Here is an 18,714-nt window from a genome sequence, read left to right on the forward strand (position 1 = left end):
CTAATATATAATGGTTTATTTCTTATTAGAAATTGACCTTTGATTAAGATTTTATCTCCTAGTTTCTTTATCATCAATAGAGGTAAAGAGAAGTTTTCGGTGCCTCTTGACAATTGTAAATAAGAGAAGACGGCTCCTTTAAGATTTTGCTGTGTTTCCTTCTGTGAACAGAAGTCTCCTCCCTGCCATTTAGAATAGATTTAACTTTCTGTTTTACGTTTCGTCGAAGAAGACGGTGGCAGTGGAAAACAAGGGAACAGAGAAATACTGATCCTAAAGATGGAAACTATCTCCTTGCCAGGTAAGGAATAATACAGGATATATTATAGATAAGTGTTTTAGCTGCATACATTCAAGAGAAAATTATAATATGTTCAGTTCATTGTCAAATACTTTTTAAAGGTTAGAGATATATTGTGTAGCTATGGGACCATCACTGCAGTCAGATTGCACAGCACACAATGTAATGGCTTACTCAGGGGGTCTAAGGAATGTGGCACTGCGGTCTTCTCCACATGTAATTACAACAAGATATTTCTCCCATGTGTATGGTCTGTCAAAAGTCACTTTCCTCTTATCAGTCCATAAACCTTTGAAAAATCTGTCTTCAGATAGTTCTTGTCCCAGACTTGTCTTGTTCAGGGGTGGTCAGTTTCAGCCTCCCTTACCTGTGCCTCTGAGCACACCTTGTACTCTGGGCCTCCATGGAGGCTGCAGTTTTGGAATATGACAGTACTGGGACAGTGAATACTTTCAGCGGGATCAGAGAGGCACTACTGGAATAACAACATTATCACTGCGAAGATAAATTGACACAATGGAAGTCGAGATGGCTCACAGAAGAGAAGTGTCTGTGTATATCCGATGGATGCTCAGCATGGTAATAAAATAAAAACAAAAAATATTTTGTAAGCAATTTAGAATCCTGAAACTAACAAAAAAGTACTCATAAAACATAAATGTATTAATATATAGTTAAAAATCACCAAAGGTTGGGATAATTTTGCAATGCAACACACAGAAATTATAAATGTATAGAAACAGTATGAGGGTGGGGGGCACTGTGCCTAGTGTGCCCTGAACTGATGTACTGTGCCCACTGAGGTTGAAAAGTGCTTGACTATACTGCTGCTGCCAGGGCTGCCCTTCATGGCCCTAATCTGCTAACATCTTCTTGCCTGCTCCCTCTTAGGCTAGTTTCACACTTGCGTTGAACGGCATCCGTTGCATTGCGTTGTGTGACGGATGCAATGGATGTGTTGCATATAATGGCACAACGGATGCAACGGATCGTACAAAACAATGGAAAGCTTTTTTTTTCTTTTTTTTTTTCTTTACAGTTTTACCGGCAGCAGACTATTGTGAATGATCAGCTGATCACCCGGCGGCCGGGCGCTCAGCTGAGCGCTCTCACATAACGGCTGCTGGCCGCTCAGCTGAGCGCTCTCACATGCCGGCTGCTGGGCGCTCAGCTGAGCGCTCTCACATGCCGGCGGCCGGGCACTCAGCTGAGAGCTCTCACATGCCAGCTGCCGGGTGCTCAGCTGAGCGCTCTCACATGCTGGTGGCCGGGCACTCAGCTGAGAGCTCTCACATGCCGGCGGCCGGCCGCTCAGCTGAGCTCTCTCAATAGCCGGCGGCCGGGCGCTCAGCTGAGCGCTCTCACATGCCGGCGACCGGGCGCTCAGCTGAGAGCTCTCACATGCCGGCTGCCGGGTGCTCAGCTGAGCGCTCTCACATGCCGGCTGCCAGGCACTCAGCTGAGAGCTCTCACATGCCGGCGGCCGGGTTCTCAGCTGAGAGCTCTCACATGCCGGCGGCCGGGCGCTCAGCTGAACGTTTGGCCACCGAGAAAGAAAATAAAGTTGTGATTTATAAAAAAAAAAATAAAAATTGAGCATGCGCTGTGAAAAATAAAGGTTTCCGCCTCTCAAAAAAAGTTACATGCTGCGTTCCCTCCGTCCGACGCAGCGTCAAAATAACGATGCTGCGTCGTCTAGCGGATGCAACGCTGACACTTACGTTACAGTGCGTCATTCATACAAGTCTATGGAGAATAGCGCAGTGCGTTAACGGACTGCGCTATTCTCCATAGTGACGGACTGCACTGAATGAAAGTGTGAAAGTACCCTTAATGCTCTACAATGCTGCCCCTGCCACATCCACTGCAGAGCCACGCCAGCCACAAACCACTTGGCTGACGACTGTGTTTCATAGTACTTTAGTTTCGTAGTTTCAGAGTTTTTTATGGTTGAAGGTAGACTTAAGTCCATTGAGTACAATCTATACCCTAATATGATGATCCAGAGGAAGACAAAAACCCAATGTAGCAGACAGTAAGCTGCACATTAGGGGAAATATGCCTTCCCGATTCCACATTCGGCAATCAGACTAGTCCCCTGGATCAGCACCCAATCACAGAATCTAGTGCACATGACCAATAATATCATATTTTCAATTATTTAGGCATCCAGGCTTTTAAATCCAGTAGCTGGGCTTTCAAATGCACAATGTGCACACATCTCACCAAGCAGCATGCACCATCAAATAGATGTTCAAGGGTTGTGTGCTGCCCCTGCAGCGGTCGAACTGCTCGGATCCGGGGTTGCTGCTGTGGCTTGAGGATCTCCGGACCTGGGGGCTTGCGGCCACTCAAATGTTAAGGGGACTATTTACAGGGGATAAGAGTTTGTGACGCCACACGTGGTTCGCGGTAAGGGGACTACCACCGCTGACGATGGGCATACCTGGGGAAGATGGAGAGGGGCAGCCAGATGACGTTCCCTCCATGGGTAGGGTAAGGCCCCGGGACTCTGGATGTTGGAGGTATAGGGAACGCAGTGCTGTTGGGAGCAGGGGAGGACAATGTACTCACTCAGGCAGTGTGATGATGTGACAGCAAAACAGACTCTGACAACAAGGTAAACCAAGTCTCTGGGTGCTGCTGCCCTCTTGGTTTAGCTCCTCCGAGTATCCGTTCCCTCTGCTACTGCCAGGTGATCCGGTGCCTGCCTCCATGCACAAATTAGAAGTGTTCTGGTGGCACGTTGGCTTAAAGCTGTCCGGGCCCCGCTCCCTACTTGTTTGTAGTAGAGCTGCACTCTCAAAGGCTCACGCTTGGGATTTCTGTGGGCTGCGTGGGTTGGAAAGCCCTATTCCCCTCGTTGCGCTAGTGCCCCTGATCTCTGAGCTTCTTGGGGACAGTCAATAAAGTCACTATCCTCCACAGGTTAATTGCCGGGTTGCCTGAAGCTACTCCCTGACCTAGGGTCCTGTATCCCGCCGTGCTTTCAGTCCAGGACCGGTTATTAGGCTCAAGCTGCTGACGGTCCTCCAAGACCAGGTCTAGGCACCCAGCCTCAATACCCTGCGACTGGGTCTCTGACTCCTCCAGGCCCAGACCACCATCTGCGACCCAACCTGTAACATACAGGGAGCCACCACTCCCCAGCTCCTCACTTCTCGAGGGCTACAACTTCACTTTCTACTTCCCTCCCACCAGTCTGCCTGACCCCTAGGTAGGCAGCCCTATTCCAGCTAGGCAGCCCACTGGTGTGCCTGCCAGGGTGTGGTGTGAGATGTGGTTGGGATTTGAATGCTGATGGAGGCAGTACCATAGGTTGGGAACTCAGAACCATGAGGGGTTGAGTCCTGCACTAAAGAGCAGAAAGTGCAGTACCCTGTGACGCCCTGACTAGTCCAGGGGCGTCACAATTGCATACATGCTACAAGATGCACACTGAATGGCATTGTCAATAATGGATAATATTTTCCTAATGGGGATTGCACAAGACAGAAATATTAAACAAAAATACAAACAGTACAAGTTACTCCTTTCTAAACTCCCTGAATCCAAAGTCACTGATTCACAAGTCACATAGTTAATCAAAGTCACACTTAGAAACAAATCACACTTACAATGGAAGATGGTTAAATATTTTCCTTTTCCCTTGGCAGCTAAACAACCTGCAACTCACAGCAATGTCTGCAAAGGAGTGCCAACCCAAGCAGCTGCTACTTATAAACCCATAATTATGAACTCCCACCTGTAATTATTTAGTAACCCTTTTTGAATATACCAATACCTCAGAATCTATCCCTTAAGTCCAATGTAATTAACCCTTAAGCAAACTGATAGTAAGGTAAGAGATTTGTGAGCTGTAGGGAGAATATAAATTAATTAAGAATGTATAAGTAAATTAAAGAGATGGGTAGAAATGCACTTAGCAATGAACAAAGGTATTTGATGCAGGATTCCAAAATACCCTTTCACTGAATCACAAGTCACAAACTTAATCCAAATCACACTTAGAAACAAATCACACTCACCTGCGCTTTCACACTCGCATTGGATGATAATGTGAATACTTTCTTTTTCCATTAGCTGCAATTCAACCTGCAACTCACTGCAATGTCTGCAAAAAACTTTAATGTCCTACTGATGCTGGGAAACATACTCATATTTTTGAACCCTCAAGAAACATCTTCCTCACATTCAAAACAGTACAACTGTTTTGTCTCTAAAAATAAGGGAATAATTGGACAGTTTGGCAAAAGCTGTTGTAATTTCCTATTTTTATTCCACTTCTCGTTAAGAACCCATTTTGTCTTCTCATTGAAAATATAATACAATATTTATTCATTTATATAGTGCTATTAATTCCACAGCACTTTACATACGTATACAACAGTACAGTACACCTGTAGTGTTAAATGTATCATTTTTGGATTACTAATAACAAAGCTATTGCTTTTTCATTTAGCAAAGTACAGATCTCTTTATACCCCTAAAACAGGGATAATTATTGCACTAAGCAATGTGAAAATCCCATGGCTTCCTCCATTTTTACCACCTGTCAATAAACAACTGCAATGTATACAACTAATTGGCCAATTTGGATAATTTTTCAAAACATGTTAAAGGAGAACTCAGTATTCTGCAGATATTTTCCAGCAATTAGAGGCTTTTTTATGCAATTCACACAAATTTTTTCACACAAATCTAATTTTTGGGAGAAAGTCGGCAAATGCAAATTTCAAAAGATCCGCCCAGCTTTATAACTCTAACAATATTAATACATTGTACTCATTTTACAGCTTGTCTAAGCTGCTCCTTTTTCTTTATAATGTTTGTTAATATTTTTACATACTATGTAATTCCATGATACATTTGCATCAGGATTCTTGTGTAATTTTCTTAGTAAAGTGAACCCATTGAATGAAAGTGAAAGCTCTTGAGGGAGATGTGATTTTCACAGCAAGTATCCATTGGTATTCCTACGTAGAATTCACATCTTGTTCTTTTGTTTTATTTTCAACATATGGCTTTATTTATATGTCTGTGTTTCACAGTTTATTTGTGGATCACAACCTCTGTATTTACCATGGGTCTCCTAACCCAAACGAACAGCTCATAGGCATACATGATGGTGTTACTTCAGGTTAAGAGATTGCTGTTTGGTCAAAGAATAGAAGTCTGTACACTGTCATATAAATGAAGCCTAATCCAAAGCTATTTTTTTTACTTGTTCTTATTGAAATGTGCATATTGTAGAGTCAGACTGATGGAAGCAAAATCACGAAGGAACACAAATAGAATTAAGGTGTAAAATAAACCATAATGTATTAAACCTAAGATTTCTCAAATTATCCTTTTTAGGCCCTGTGTGCACACTTGTTTTTTTGCTGCATTATTGCTGCGTTTTTGGTGCAGAATTATTATTATTAATATTTATTATTATAGCGTCATTTATTCCATGGCATTTTACAAGTGAAAGAGGGTATACATACAACAATCAGTAACAGTACAAAACAGACTGGTATAGGAGGAGAGAGGACCCTGCCCGCGAGGGCTCACAGTCTACAGGGAATGGGTGATGGTACAATAGGTGAGGACAGAGCTGGTTGCACAGTGGTGTACTGGACTGAGGGCTATTGTAGGTTGTAGGCTTGTTGGAAGAGATGGGTCTTCAGATTCCTCTTGAAGCTTTCCACGGTAGGGGAGAGTCTGATATACTGAGGTAGAGCGTTCCAGAGTATGGGGGAGGCACGGGAGAAATCTTGTATGCGATTGTGGGAAGAGGAGATAAGAGAGGAGTAAAGAAGGAGATCTTCTGAGGATCGGAGGTTGCGTGCGGGTAAGTACCGGGAGACTAGGTAACAAATTAAGGAGGAGACAGGTTGTGGATGGCTTTGTATGTCATGGTTAATGTTTTGAACTGGAGTCGTTGGGCGATGGGAAGCCAGTGAAGGGATTGGCAGAGTGTCGAGGCTGGGGACTAGCAAGGGGAGAGGTGGATTAAGCGGACCGCAGAGTATAGGATAGATTGGAGGGGTGCAAGAGTGTTGGAAGGGAGAATTGGTTTAGTTTGTGTTCATAAACTTCATGCAGTCCTTCCCCAGCAAAGTCTATGAGAAATCCGAAATGCTGTGCGCACGTTGCTTCTTTTTACCTTACAGGTTTTGCTGCAGTTTTTCTGCAACAAAGAGAAGCAGTATGTGACTTCTTTCTGCAGGTCCCTGCATTTTTTCCTGTGCTTTGCTATTGATAATGTTAAACATATGCAGGGACAAAAATGCAGGGACATAAAAGCAGGCAAAAATGCATCAAAACCGCCCCAAAACGCGGGAAAAATGCATGCATTTTTCTCTAGTCCCTTCCACGACAGCATAGGAGGTTGTCTCTCCACGCCCTAATTGGGACAGGAAGTACAAGAGGTTTAAAAGGACCCTCCCACCTCCCATAGCCAGTGTCTTTCCTGTCCCCATGGGGCATGGAGAGGTTTTTTCTTTTTCTCCTATGCTGTGGTGGCCGGCGAACTACAGTATAAAATTTTTTTTTTTTTTCCCCTCTTACCTTAAGCCGGACAGTATCGGTCGGGCCTTCGCCGCTCCTCCCTTGCTGTTCCCTCACGCTGTGGGGGACCGCTGCTCCAGCCTTCCGGAACTCCTCTGGGGTGATGCAGGCTGTGGAGCTCCCCGGCCGGCGTCCTCCCTGAGTCACCGGCCGCTTCCTGCATGCACGCTGCTGGAGCGATCCGGAAGTGCTACCGTGTGCGGGACTTCCGGTTTAGCGAACTTCCGGTTTGAGCACTTCCGGTCGCGGAGGCAGAGTGGAGGACACGCCGACACTGACTCGGCCTGTCCGGGACTGGATGCAGGAGGCGGGGAACGTTAGCTGTCACTGGGGGGGCAGGCCCTTCTGCATAAGGGCTGCCGTGAAGACGTCAGATTCATGGTAAGAGATTCGGCCGTGCTCCCTGTCATGTCTTCCCCTGCAGCTGCATCTGCAGAGCCCAGTGTGCCCCCTGCAACAGTAAGTACGGAGGGGGATGGTCCCTCAGGCATAGGTCTCAGGCGGATAATTTATGGCTTTCTGGTCTGTGTTTTCTAGGAGGACAAGGCCACTAAGAAACTTGACAAAAATGAAAAGTCAGAGAAGTCTGAGAAGTCAGAGAAGTCTGAGAAGTCCGATAAACCGGATAGACCTGACAGATATGAAAAGATTAAAAAATGTCCAGTCTGTATAAGGAAGCTCCCTGCAGTCTGGGATAAGAAGCTTTGCCAACAGTGTACGGACCAGATTGTTAGGGCCGAACAACCGTCCCTGGTAGACGAGTTGCGGTCCATGATGAAACAGGAGATTCAGGCCTCACTAGCCTCCCTCCCTGCTCCTGGTACCCTCTTCTCCAAAGAAAAGGAAACTCCAGTCAGCCCCGTCTGATCATGAGGACGCTGATTCCGCCTCAGAGGGTCCTGATGAAGGATTTCCCTCTGGGAGGTCTGACCAATCCTTTCTTTTTCCCTCAGAAGATTTGGGGGATCTTATTGGGGCGGTTCGGAGTACTATGGGGTTAGAGGAAGTACAGTCTCTTCCCTCTATCCAGGATGAAATGTTTGCTGGCCTGAAAACAGTCAAACAATTAGGGTTTCCGGTTCATGCCAATATTCTGGATATTGTCTCTCAGGAATGGGAATTTCCTGAGAGGCGGGTACGGAGTGACCCTAGACGCCGGTTTCCTCTAGAACCTTCTGGATTACATTGGGAGGTCCCAAAAGTAGATGTACAGGTGGCTAGGGTAGCTAAACAAACGGCGCTTCCCTTTGAAGATACTTCCCAACTTAAGGATCAGATGGATAGGAAGGTAGAAGGCCTAATGAAGCGATCCTGGGAGGCATCGTCTTCTTCTATTCAGGCTAACATTGCCTCCACTTGTGTATCCAGGTCCCTACTTAGGTGGTTAGACCAGTTGGAGGCTCATATTTCCCAAGGTACCCCTCGGGAGGAGTTGCTGGAATCCCTTCCCTTACTTAGGAAGGCTACCAGTTTTTTGGCAGATACCTCAGTGGAATCAGTCCGCCTGGCGGCCAGGACCTCGGTTCTATCTAACTCTGCCAGACGTGCCCTCTGGCTTAAGGCCTGGAGTGGAGACTCCACCTCCAAAATGAGGCTTTGCTCCCTTCCGTTTAAAGGGGATTTGGTGTTTGGGCCTGCCCTGGATGATATTCTGGACAAGGCGACTGATTGTAAGGCCTTACCTGATCCTAGACCCACCAGGAAGCGGTCCTTTCGTTCCTCACTGCCTCCGGCCTCCCAACCCAGGGGAAAAGGGAGAGCGGGCCGGTGGAGCTATCCTAAGGGTAGAGGGAGAAACATCCTCATCCCTCCACATCAACAACGTCCTCAGCAGGACAAACAGTGACTCGGCTCGGATGGGGGGAAGACTCTCGGCGTTTCTTCCCCAGTGGTGGTCCATAACCTCCTGCCAATGGGTTCTGAAGATCGTCTCAGAGGGTCTCCTAATAGAATTCATCTCCCCCCCTCTTCCGGGTCTCCGAGTCACAGCTCTGGCGTCGCAGGTTTCACAGGCTCTGTTGTACGCAAAGATTCTAGAGCTACTGCACTCGGGGGTCATTTCCCCAGTCCCGAGTCAGGAAGAAGGGATAGGACACTACTCCCGCCTCTTCCTTGTCAAGAAGCCGTCTGGCGACGTCCGGATAATAATCAATTTAAAGCGTCTCAACCGACAGGTCAGGTACCGGCGGTTCAAGATAAAGTCAGTAAAATCGGCTATTCCCCTGATAGGTCTACACCACCAGATGGCCTCTATAGACTTGAAGGACGCCTACTTCCATGTGCCCGTCCATCCGGGTCACAGGCAATACCTCAGGTTTGCGGTTCTACACGGGGAGGAAGTGCTTCATTTCCAATTCAATGTACTTTCCTTCGGGATCTCCTCGGCTCCAAGGATCTTTTCAAAGATCATGGCAGAGGTGGTCGCCTTCATACGATTGCAGGGTATCTGTCTGGTTCCATATTTGGACGACTTTCTTCTCATGGCTCCCTCTGCTCCGACCCTCCGGAGCCATGTGGAAAAGTCTTTAGGAATCCTTCGGTCCCTGGGATGGATTCCCAATCTCAAAAAAATCACAGTTAAACCCCTCCTCCACTTGGCAGTTTCTCGGAGTGCTGCTGGACTCCGACCGACAGGCATCTTTTCTCCCGGAAGGCCACAGGGTAGCTCTGTTAGCCAAAATATCAAAGCTTCGCAGTCAGGCTCGCCCGACACTTTGAGCGGCTATGTCGGCTCTGGGTTCTATGACATCCTGCATTCCCTCAGTCAGGTGGGCTCAGGCCCATTCTCGGTGTCTCCAGGATCATATCCTGGCGCATTGGGACAGACTCCCGTCATCCCTAAGCAGACGGTTTCGCCTCTCGGGGCCCATCTCCTCATCCCTTCTCTGGTGGCTGCGGCCCAACAACCTGCAGGTGGGGGTTGCCTGGACTCAGGCACCCCTGGTTACACTGACCACAGATGCCAGCCTGCGGGGATGGGGTGCTATGGTGGCAAACTCCCCATTTCAGGGGGTCTGGAGTCCTTATGTCAGCTCCCAATCCTCCAACTACCGGGAGCTCAGGGCAGTCAGGGAAGCCCTCCTTGCGGCTCAGGGACTCTCACGTCCTGGTATACTCAGACAATGTCACAACAGTGGCACATCTCCGCCATCAGGGCAGTACACGATCGGGCGCCCTGAAGTCGGTGTCCTCCCGGATCTTTCAATGGGCGGAACAATCACTGCTATCCCTTTCTGCAGTCCATCTAAAGGGCTCACTAAATCTTCAGGCAAATTTCCTGAGTCGTCGGGATGTTCATCCGGGGGAATGGAGTCTGGATCAGGCAGTGTTCTGCTCTCTGGTGGCAAGGTGGGGTGCTCCAGAAGTGGACCTCTTTGCTTCAGCAGGAAATCGCAAGGTCGCAACATTTTTCTCCCTGAACCCTCGGGACAAGGCGTTGGGGGTGGACGCCTTCTGCCACGATTGGTCCTTTTGCCTCGCCTACGCTTTCCCCCCCTCTTCCTCTTCTCGCACGGACCCTGAGGAAGATCAGAGACGATGGGGTCACAACTATCCTGGTAGCCCCGCTGTGGCCTCGGAGGAGTTGGTACAGCCTGATCATGGTGTGGACCCGTGAAAGCACCCCTAGAGGTGCGAAACGGTACCGTCGTCCTTGTGCTCCGCTCCCCCTGCTCCCTCATGTTTGTATCACCTGTCTGCAAAAAAGAAAAATAAAATAGATTTCTTGACACCACAGAGTGCTGCCAAAACTTCTCTTTTTTATGATATTGGTACTTGCTCTGGCTTCTTGGCATATAGCACCACGGTAGTTCAGGACTTCCACTTGCCGTCAACTGTTTTTTTCAGCCAAGTCCAATGTGAGGATACAGCAGCTGATCTGCACTTCAAGCACCCACAAGACAGGCTCTACATGGAATTGAGCCAAAGGACTTTCTTGCAGCATTTTCCACAGAGTGGTAAGCAGTGCAGTGCACAACTTCTGTTTTTTTCTTCTATTTTTATCACAGCCTGATCATGACTCTCGGGATAGACGGTCCGGTCCTCTTGGGTTCAGACCCCAGTTTACTATCCCAGGGTCCGATTTTCCATCCGGATCCCCAGAAACTCAAATTGGCTGCCTGGCTTCTGAGGCCCGGGCACTAAAGGCCCAAGGACTATCTGACAAAGTTGTGGCTACCCTACAGAAGAACCGTAAACAGTGACTAATAATATTTACAACAAAATCTGGAAGAGATTTTCCTCCTGGTGTGGTTCTCGGCCTCCTGACCCACTCCGGCCTAATGTTGCGCAGATTCTAGACTTCCTCCAGAGTGGATTGGACTTAGGCCTTCGGCCTAGCACCCTGAAGGTTCAGGTATCAGCACTCAGTGCAGTCTTTGACACGGCTCTGGCAGATCATCGCTGGATCCGCCGGTTCTTTGTGTCCGCTAGTAGGCTCTGTCCATGTCAGAGGGTCCTGACGCCTCGCTGGGATCTCAATGTGGTCCTTACCGGACTTTCTCAGTCACCCTTTGAGCCACTGTCCTCCTGTAACATTCGTTCTCTTTCTCACAAGACTGCCTTTCTTGTGGCTATTACGTCTGCTCGTAGAGTCGGGGAACTTCAGGCTTTGTCTATTCGGGAGCCTTACCTGACCATCAGAGATGACAGCATTGTTTTTCAGCTGGATCCTTCCTTCCTTCCCAAAGTGGTTTCGGATTTTCACCGTTCTCAGTCCATCATCCTACCTTCCTTCTGTCAGCATCCTCGGACTCCGGGTGAGGAAGTGTTTCATTCTTTGGACGTTCGTCGGACAGTGTTGCACTACCTGGAGGTTACTGCTTCTTGGCGCCTTGATCATAACCTGTTTATCCAGCCCTTTGGTCGAAATAAGGGCAGGAAGGTGGCTAAGAGTACCGTCGCCAACTGGATTGTGCGGGCAGTTAGAGACGCCTACCTCGCTCAGCATCTCTCTCCGCCTACCGGATTTACAGCGGACTCCACCAGGGCTACCTCTGTCTCCTGGGCTGAACGGGCAGGGGCTTCTCCTGAGCAGATCTGCAAGGCGGCTACGTGGTCTTCCCTCCATACTTTCACGAAGCATTATCGTTTAGATCTGGATTCCAACAGGGATTTGTCTTTTGGCAGGAAGGTCCTGCAGGCTGTGGTCCCCCCCAGGTATTAATTCTTTGGTATTCCTCCTATGCTGTCGTGGAAGGGACTAGAGAAATAAGAATTATTCTTACCGTTAATTCGGTTTCTAGGACCTTCCACGACAGCAGGTAATTCCCTCCCCTTTTGTATTCATATATTCATGGATATGTTGTACTTCTCATATGCTATGGGTTCTTTGTAAGACACTGGCTATGGGAGGTGGGAGGGTCCTTTTAAACCTCTTGTACTTCCTGTCCCAATTAGGGCATGGAGAGACAACCTCCTATGCTGTCGTGGAAGGTCCTAGAAACCGAATTAACGGTAAGAATAATTCTTATTTTGGGGGCGTTTTTCTGCCAGATGTGCGTTTTTCTACCAGAAGGTGCATTTTTTGCTGGAGAAACTAATCTGCAGTGTGCGCACTTACCATAACTCTAATAACTACTTTACAACACCCTTGGCATTCTCTCAATCAGCTTTACCAGGTAGTCAGCTGGACTGGCTTTAAATTAACATGTACACCTCATCAAGAGTTCATTTGTGAAATCATTGACTCTCAGAAAGTGTTTGTGACCATTAGGTATATTTTGCAAAGGCAAATTCTGAACCCTATTCCATGACTTTTGTACAGTAATATGGAAAGAACCACTCAGCAAATTAAAGAGTAAGAAAGTCAAACATCATTATTTTAAAACATGAAGGTCAGTTAATCCCAAAAAATTGATAGAACCTATAAGGTATTTTCAAGTGTAGTCATGAATTCAATATGATGAAACTTGCTCTCATAAGGAAAGAAAGACAAATAAGTGCCTCTGCTGCTAAGGATAAGTTCATCAGAGTTACCAGACTCAGAAACCACAAATGAACAACATAAAGAAGAGGAGGAGAAAATCAGCACTGCCATGCAGTAAAATGCAAAAAAGTCTTACTTTACATTATTGAAATTTTATTAAAGGAATAAAAGATCTAGAATTACATGACAATCTAATAATTTGCTATGGAATTTGGGAATCTTTATTCCTTTAATGAAATTTCAATAAAAGAAGACTTTTTTTTGCATTTTACCTCATGGAACTGCTGGTTTTCTCCTCTTCTTTATGTTTCACGCTGTGTGCACCAGTGGATCACCATGACCACTCAGTGGGATTTCTCACAGCCATATCTTTACAGCAAAAGCATGGTGAGCTATTTCCCCAGACTTTTCCACAAAATAAGGACAAAAAAAGATGATCCAGCACCATATAAAATTCAAAATGTCTTTTTGAACACATTGGTGTTCTTGATCACATGCCATCTCCACCCCAGGAACAGGTCACCCACAGAGCTCATTCAAGGGAAGGACACAACATTGCTTGTGGTAATACATGAAACACACCTTTACGGATGAAAAGGATACATTCTAATTATTTCTGTCATATTAGCTTCATAAAGTAATTATTTGTTTTGAGAGATTTTTTGATATTGTAGAAAAGAAGGCAAGTATGTATTTATTTGATATGTCACATATCACATACTGTATATTTATGTATTCATTTGTTATATTCACTTATATTTCCCTGTCTATAAATAGTTTTACAGTCTAGCATTTAAAGGGAATCTGTCATCACGTTTTTGCTCCCCCATCTGAGTGCAGCATAACGTAGGGGAAGAGACCCTGATTCCAGCCATGTGTCACTTACTGAATTCTTTTCTGTCATTTTGATAAAATCCTTGTTTTTTGCTGCAGATCTAGCTGTTATTTGAATGTTGAGCTTTATATGCCCACCTACAATGACTGGCAGCTTTTTCTCCATGTAAAGTGTACATAGAATGCTGCCAATCAGTGTTGGGGCAGGGTTACACAGAGCTCATGAATATGCCGACTACGTGCAGCACGCCAAGTAGTCCTGTAATGATAATCTACTGCTGATTAATCAGTGATTTTATCAAAACTACAGTAAGCAGCCCAGTAAGTGACATATCACTGGAATGAGGGACTCTGTCCCTATGTTATGCTGCTCTTAGAATAGGTGGCAAAAACCTTTTGACAGCTTCCCTTTAACCTATTATCTACCAATGTCCTTTTTTTGGGACGCCTAATCTTTTTCTTAAAATTCATTAAATTAAATGAATCATTAATTAATTCATTTAATTTATACATTAAATTAATAAATTTTACTTAAATTTCATTTTAATTTTTATTTTTTTTTTCATTAAAAATCTGTCATTTAATAAAAAAAAATGAAAACTTCTAATTTGGCAAGTAATGGGTTAATGGCACTCTTATGTTAGTAAGTGACCACTAGGTTGTGCTTCTTTTTAGATTTTGTGACAGAATACAGCAAGCTCACCAAAGAAGCTATAGAAGAATATGCTAAGAAAAATAACATTTCATCCATTTCAGCAGAAGACTTGAAACTTCTAAACTCACATGTGGCAACTTACTGCCTGAATAAGATGACTGAACAATTTCTCCAGGTTAGCAAGCACAGAATTTGGTTTTTTAAATATGCCCAACGACCTGCTCCATTTTTTTTTTCATTCATATTTTGCAGAGCTTTAAGAAAAAAGTATGTCTATAAAGTGCCGAAACATGTTTGTGAAAACAAAGGAGATAGAAATTTTGAAAATGGCTACTGTTTTATTTGGAGGACCCAACATAAAGCATAGAGATGGTATGAGGGGGTGCTGATAAGTCTTTGGCTTAGCCAGAAAGAAACAGGATGATGAAACTTTACATTCATTCCACATACTCTCCACTGATGTCAACACACGTCTTACATCAATATTCCAAGTTCTGTAAGTTCAGAAAGAAGGATTTTGGTTGTGCCTCAAAACAGGCATCAATAGCAGCCATGGCATCAGAAATGGTGTGTGTAATTTGGTACCCTTGAGGTGTTTTTTCAGGTTTGGATACAGATGATAGTTGGAGGGAGCTAGATCTGGTGAATAAGGTGGGTGGTCAACCAGCTGGAAGCCCAGCTCTGCCAGTTTTTCCATGGTTGATTGTGCATTGTGAGTGGAGGCATTGTCTTGCAGGAACAAGATTCCTTTGGACATTTTGCCGTGCCTTTTGGCCTTCAGAGCTGTCTTCAATTGGTCCAAAAGTTCAATGTAATACCTTGCATTGATGGTGGAACCCTTTTGAAGGTAGTCCACTAGGAGCATGCCCTCCTTATCCCAGAACACAGACACCATCACCTTAGTGAATGATTTTTGCACCCTGAACTTCTTTGGATGAGGAGAACCACTGTTCTTCCACTCTTGACTGCTCCTTGTTTTCAGGGTCATACAAATAAATCCAGGTCTCATTCATAGTGACCAGTAGATCCAGGAAGTTCTTAGTTTGGAAATGCTGACAAATGGACTGGGGAGTTTTCACTGGCATGACTGTTGTCAAACATTTGGGGACCCACTCTGCAGATAGCTTCTTCATGTCCAATGACACAAACACATTCACAGGAAATCCCCATGATGTCTGCTATTACTTTAGCTGAAATTCATTGATTCTCCAGTATGAGGTTGTGCACAGCATCGACGATCTCTGGAACAACCACTCTCGGTCATCCAGGACATTCCTCATCATTGGTGCTGAAGTGGCCCATTTTAAATAGTTCTTAACTGTGAAATATGAAGGGCATTGATCCCCCAATGTCTGCGACATATCACCATGAAAAACCTTCATGTACTTTCCTTGCAGAAAGAAAAATTTTATCACTCCTCTGCTCTCAGTTGCTGTGAATATCGCATTAGACTCCACCATTTTGTTATCCCATGTGCGTAGAACACTGTTGCCATAAGAAACAAACACAAAATTTTGAAAACATATATAAGACTTTAATGTGATGTAACATTTATTACCATAGAAACAAAAAACATCACAAAGCCAAAGACTTAGCAGCAGCCTCTCATATAGATGCGAGAAAAACTATTTCAAAGACCCTTAATCAGCATCCTCATTGTTACTCCATGGAAGCCACACCATGGCAGTGCACACTTCCTCAGCTGGTCCTCGAATGCCAGCAACCTTGGCACCTCTTGGGATTACTAGGCCCCCCATTTGAGTGTGGATCATTGAAATACACGCTGCCCTTGTCTGGCTGCCACAAAGTACCAATGATATCACGTTGATCGGCGGTAAATGAGAAGCCTTTTGTGTTCCAAAATGGTTCTTTATTATTACAACGCATTATATCTGTTTTTTATTTACCTTGAAAAAGCTGCTACTTTGGTGCCGAAATGCGTTGGCACAATAAAGAACCATTTTGGAACACAAAAAGCTTCTCATTTGCCGCAGTACGGCCCGATCAATGTGATATGGTCATCCTCTATTATCTTTTTGGAAAATGTTTTTTTCCTCCAGCCACAGAGCCGCAGCAGCAGATATGTAGCGCCTCAGTGCCAGCAGCCGGGCTGCTGCTCGGATCCGGATCCGAGGTGACTCGAGGGGTCTCCAGACCCGAGAGGGGTCACGTGGACACTCAAATTAAAAGGGGGGTATTTACAGGGGATTTTGTGGTTAGAGTTCGTGACGCCACGCACGGTGTGTGGTTAGGTGGGATACCACCGCTGCTGTTGGGAGCGCCTGGTGGCGATGGAATGTTTAACTCCTCTGTGGGTAGAGGGGATGCCCCGGGGCTTGGTGATGGTAAGAGGGGAGCACCGTTGAGGAAGAAAGGGTCACTGCGTACTCACTCAGTCCAATAACACTGACACCGACAACTTGTAAACCGGAATTCTTAGCACCGCTGTAGCAGGGAGGGAGCACGCTGGGATTCCGTGCCCGTTAATGTTGCTTGTTAGCCTGTGACCTTTTCCTTGCCACTCTCTTTACTGGTTGGCCTCTGTAGTGTAGAACTAGTCGGGTCACGCTTGGGGTTTTCTGGACTGTGTATTGGGAAAGTCCTATCCCCCTTGTTGCACTAGTACCCCGATTTTGGAGCAGATGGAGGATGAATAATAAAGTCTTCGCCCTCGTCGGGTAAATTACCAGGACGCTTGAAGATACTTCCCGGCCTAGGGTCCACGTACCCCGCCGTGCCCTGGCCCCTGCCCGGAGATGGCTCAAGGCCACCGGCTGCCCTCCTCAGCAGGTCTGTGCCCCTTGACATGATCCCCTGCGACCGGGGTTCCAGCTCCTACCAGGCCCAGACCAACATCTGCCACTTAGTGACTGAGGAGCCCAGCTCCTAACCTCCTCCAACTAACTTGTGACCTCTCCTCACGAGAGTCACCACACAACCGACTAATCCTGACACTCCTGACTCTCCCTAAACAACCCCCCAAGTGGGCGGCCCTATTCCCTTTAGGCTACCTATTGGTGTGTCTGGTGGGTGTGGTGCGTTTCTAGGAGTTTTGATTGGCTTGTTCTTAGCAACACCAAAGGCCAGGGACCCGTAACCAAGGAGGAGATGGATATTGTATAGAAGTGCAGATTGCACAATGTCCTGTGATGACCTGATAGGCCAGGGCGTCACATATTACACGCATTTACAGACAGCGTAAGGGGAGCACATACTCCCTTCCGTCTTTTTACTATTTACACCAGGCAATACTGCTTTGTGTGATTGTGTGCTTTTGTCCCCCAAACAGCTCTTCAAAACCCCAATGAGGACACTGAACCAGGGTTCTACAAATCTTTTGGCTCAATCTTCTCAACCACTGTAAATAATGCAATAGATATACTAGGACTTGTTGGCTGTAAAGACTTGGACCAACCTTAACCAGTAAAAAAATATAGTAGGATTCACTGCAAAAACAAAAATAAATAAATCACACATACAGATCAAAGGGTATTCCCATCTCCAAAGATCCCATCCTAACATATATAGGTATAATAATAATAATAATAATAATAATAATAATAATTATTCATTTATAAAGCGCTATTAATTCCACAGCGCTTTACATACATTGGCAACACTGTCCCCATTTGAGCTCACAATCTAATTTCCCTATCAGTATGTTTTTGGAGTGTGGGATTAATCCGGAGTACCCGGATGAAACCCACGCAAACACGAGAAGAACATACAAACTCCTTGCAGATGTCCTTAGTGGGACTACAACCCAGGACCCCAGCGCTGCAAGGCTGAAGTGCTAACCACTGAGCCACCGTTGGCAAATACTTCCAATTAAAAATGTAGTATAGTTTTCCTGATTAACTATGTTGCTTACCTCATGTGCAAGGCATTGAAGTAGCTTAGGTATCTATGGTTACCACCACTAGCAACTAACATTTTAACTAACTGTCAGTAGGCTACACAATCATGGGGAAGACTGCTGACTTGATAGATGTCCAGAAGGCAATTATTGACACACTCCACAAGGAGGGTAAGCCACAAAATATCATTGCTAAAGAAGCTGGCTGTTCACAGAGTGCTGTATCCAAGCATATTACTGGAAAGTTAAGTGGAAGAAAAAAGTGTGATTGTATCCAGGACATGGGCTACAACTGTCGCATTCCTTGTATTAAGCCACTCATGACCAACAGACAATGCCAGAAGCGTCTTACCTGGGCCAAGGAGAAAAAGAACTGGATTGTTGCTTGGTGTCTAAGGTGTTGTTTTCAGATGAAAGTACATTTTGTATTTCATTGGGAAATCGTGGTCCCAGAGTCTGGAGGAAGAGTGGAGAGTAGAGTTGAGCGCGGATCGCGGTTCGGGGTTCTCCAGTTCGCGGTTCGAGTGATTTTGGGGGCTGTTCTAGATCGAACTAGAACTCGAGCTTTTTGCTAAAGCTCGATAGCT

General features: G+C 45.8%; 1 protein-coding gene across 1 annotated transcript in view; it reads left to right on the forward strand.

Moving 5' to 3' along the window:
• Positions 1-236: 236 nt before the first annotated feature.
• Positions 237-18,714, forward strand: part of LOC142283211 (uncharacterized) — an 89,865-nt gene continuing 71,387 nt past the window's right edge. The window contains exons 1-2 of the mRNA XM_075333095.1: positions 237-301; positions 14,292-14,446. Of these exons, the coding sequence (XP_075189210.1) occupies positions 280-301; positions 14,292-14,446 (177 nt within the window). The 5' untranslated portion in view covers positions 237-279. The remainder of the gene's footprint in view (positions 302-14,291; positions 14,447-18,714) is intronic.

Source organism: Anomaloglossus baeobatrachus, chromosome 2, assembly GCF_048569485.1.
Source record: "Anomaloglossus baeobatrachus isolate aAnoBae1 chromosome 2, aAnoBae1.hap1, whole genome shotgun sequence".
Taxonomy (NCBI): domain Eukaryota; kingdom Metazoa; phylum Chordata; class Amphibia; order Anura; family Aromobatidae; genus Anomaloglossus; species Anomaloglossus baeobatrachus.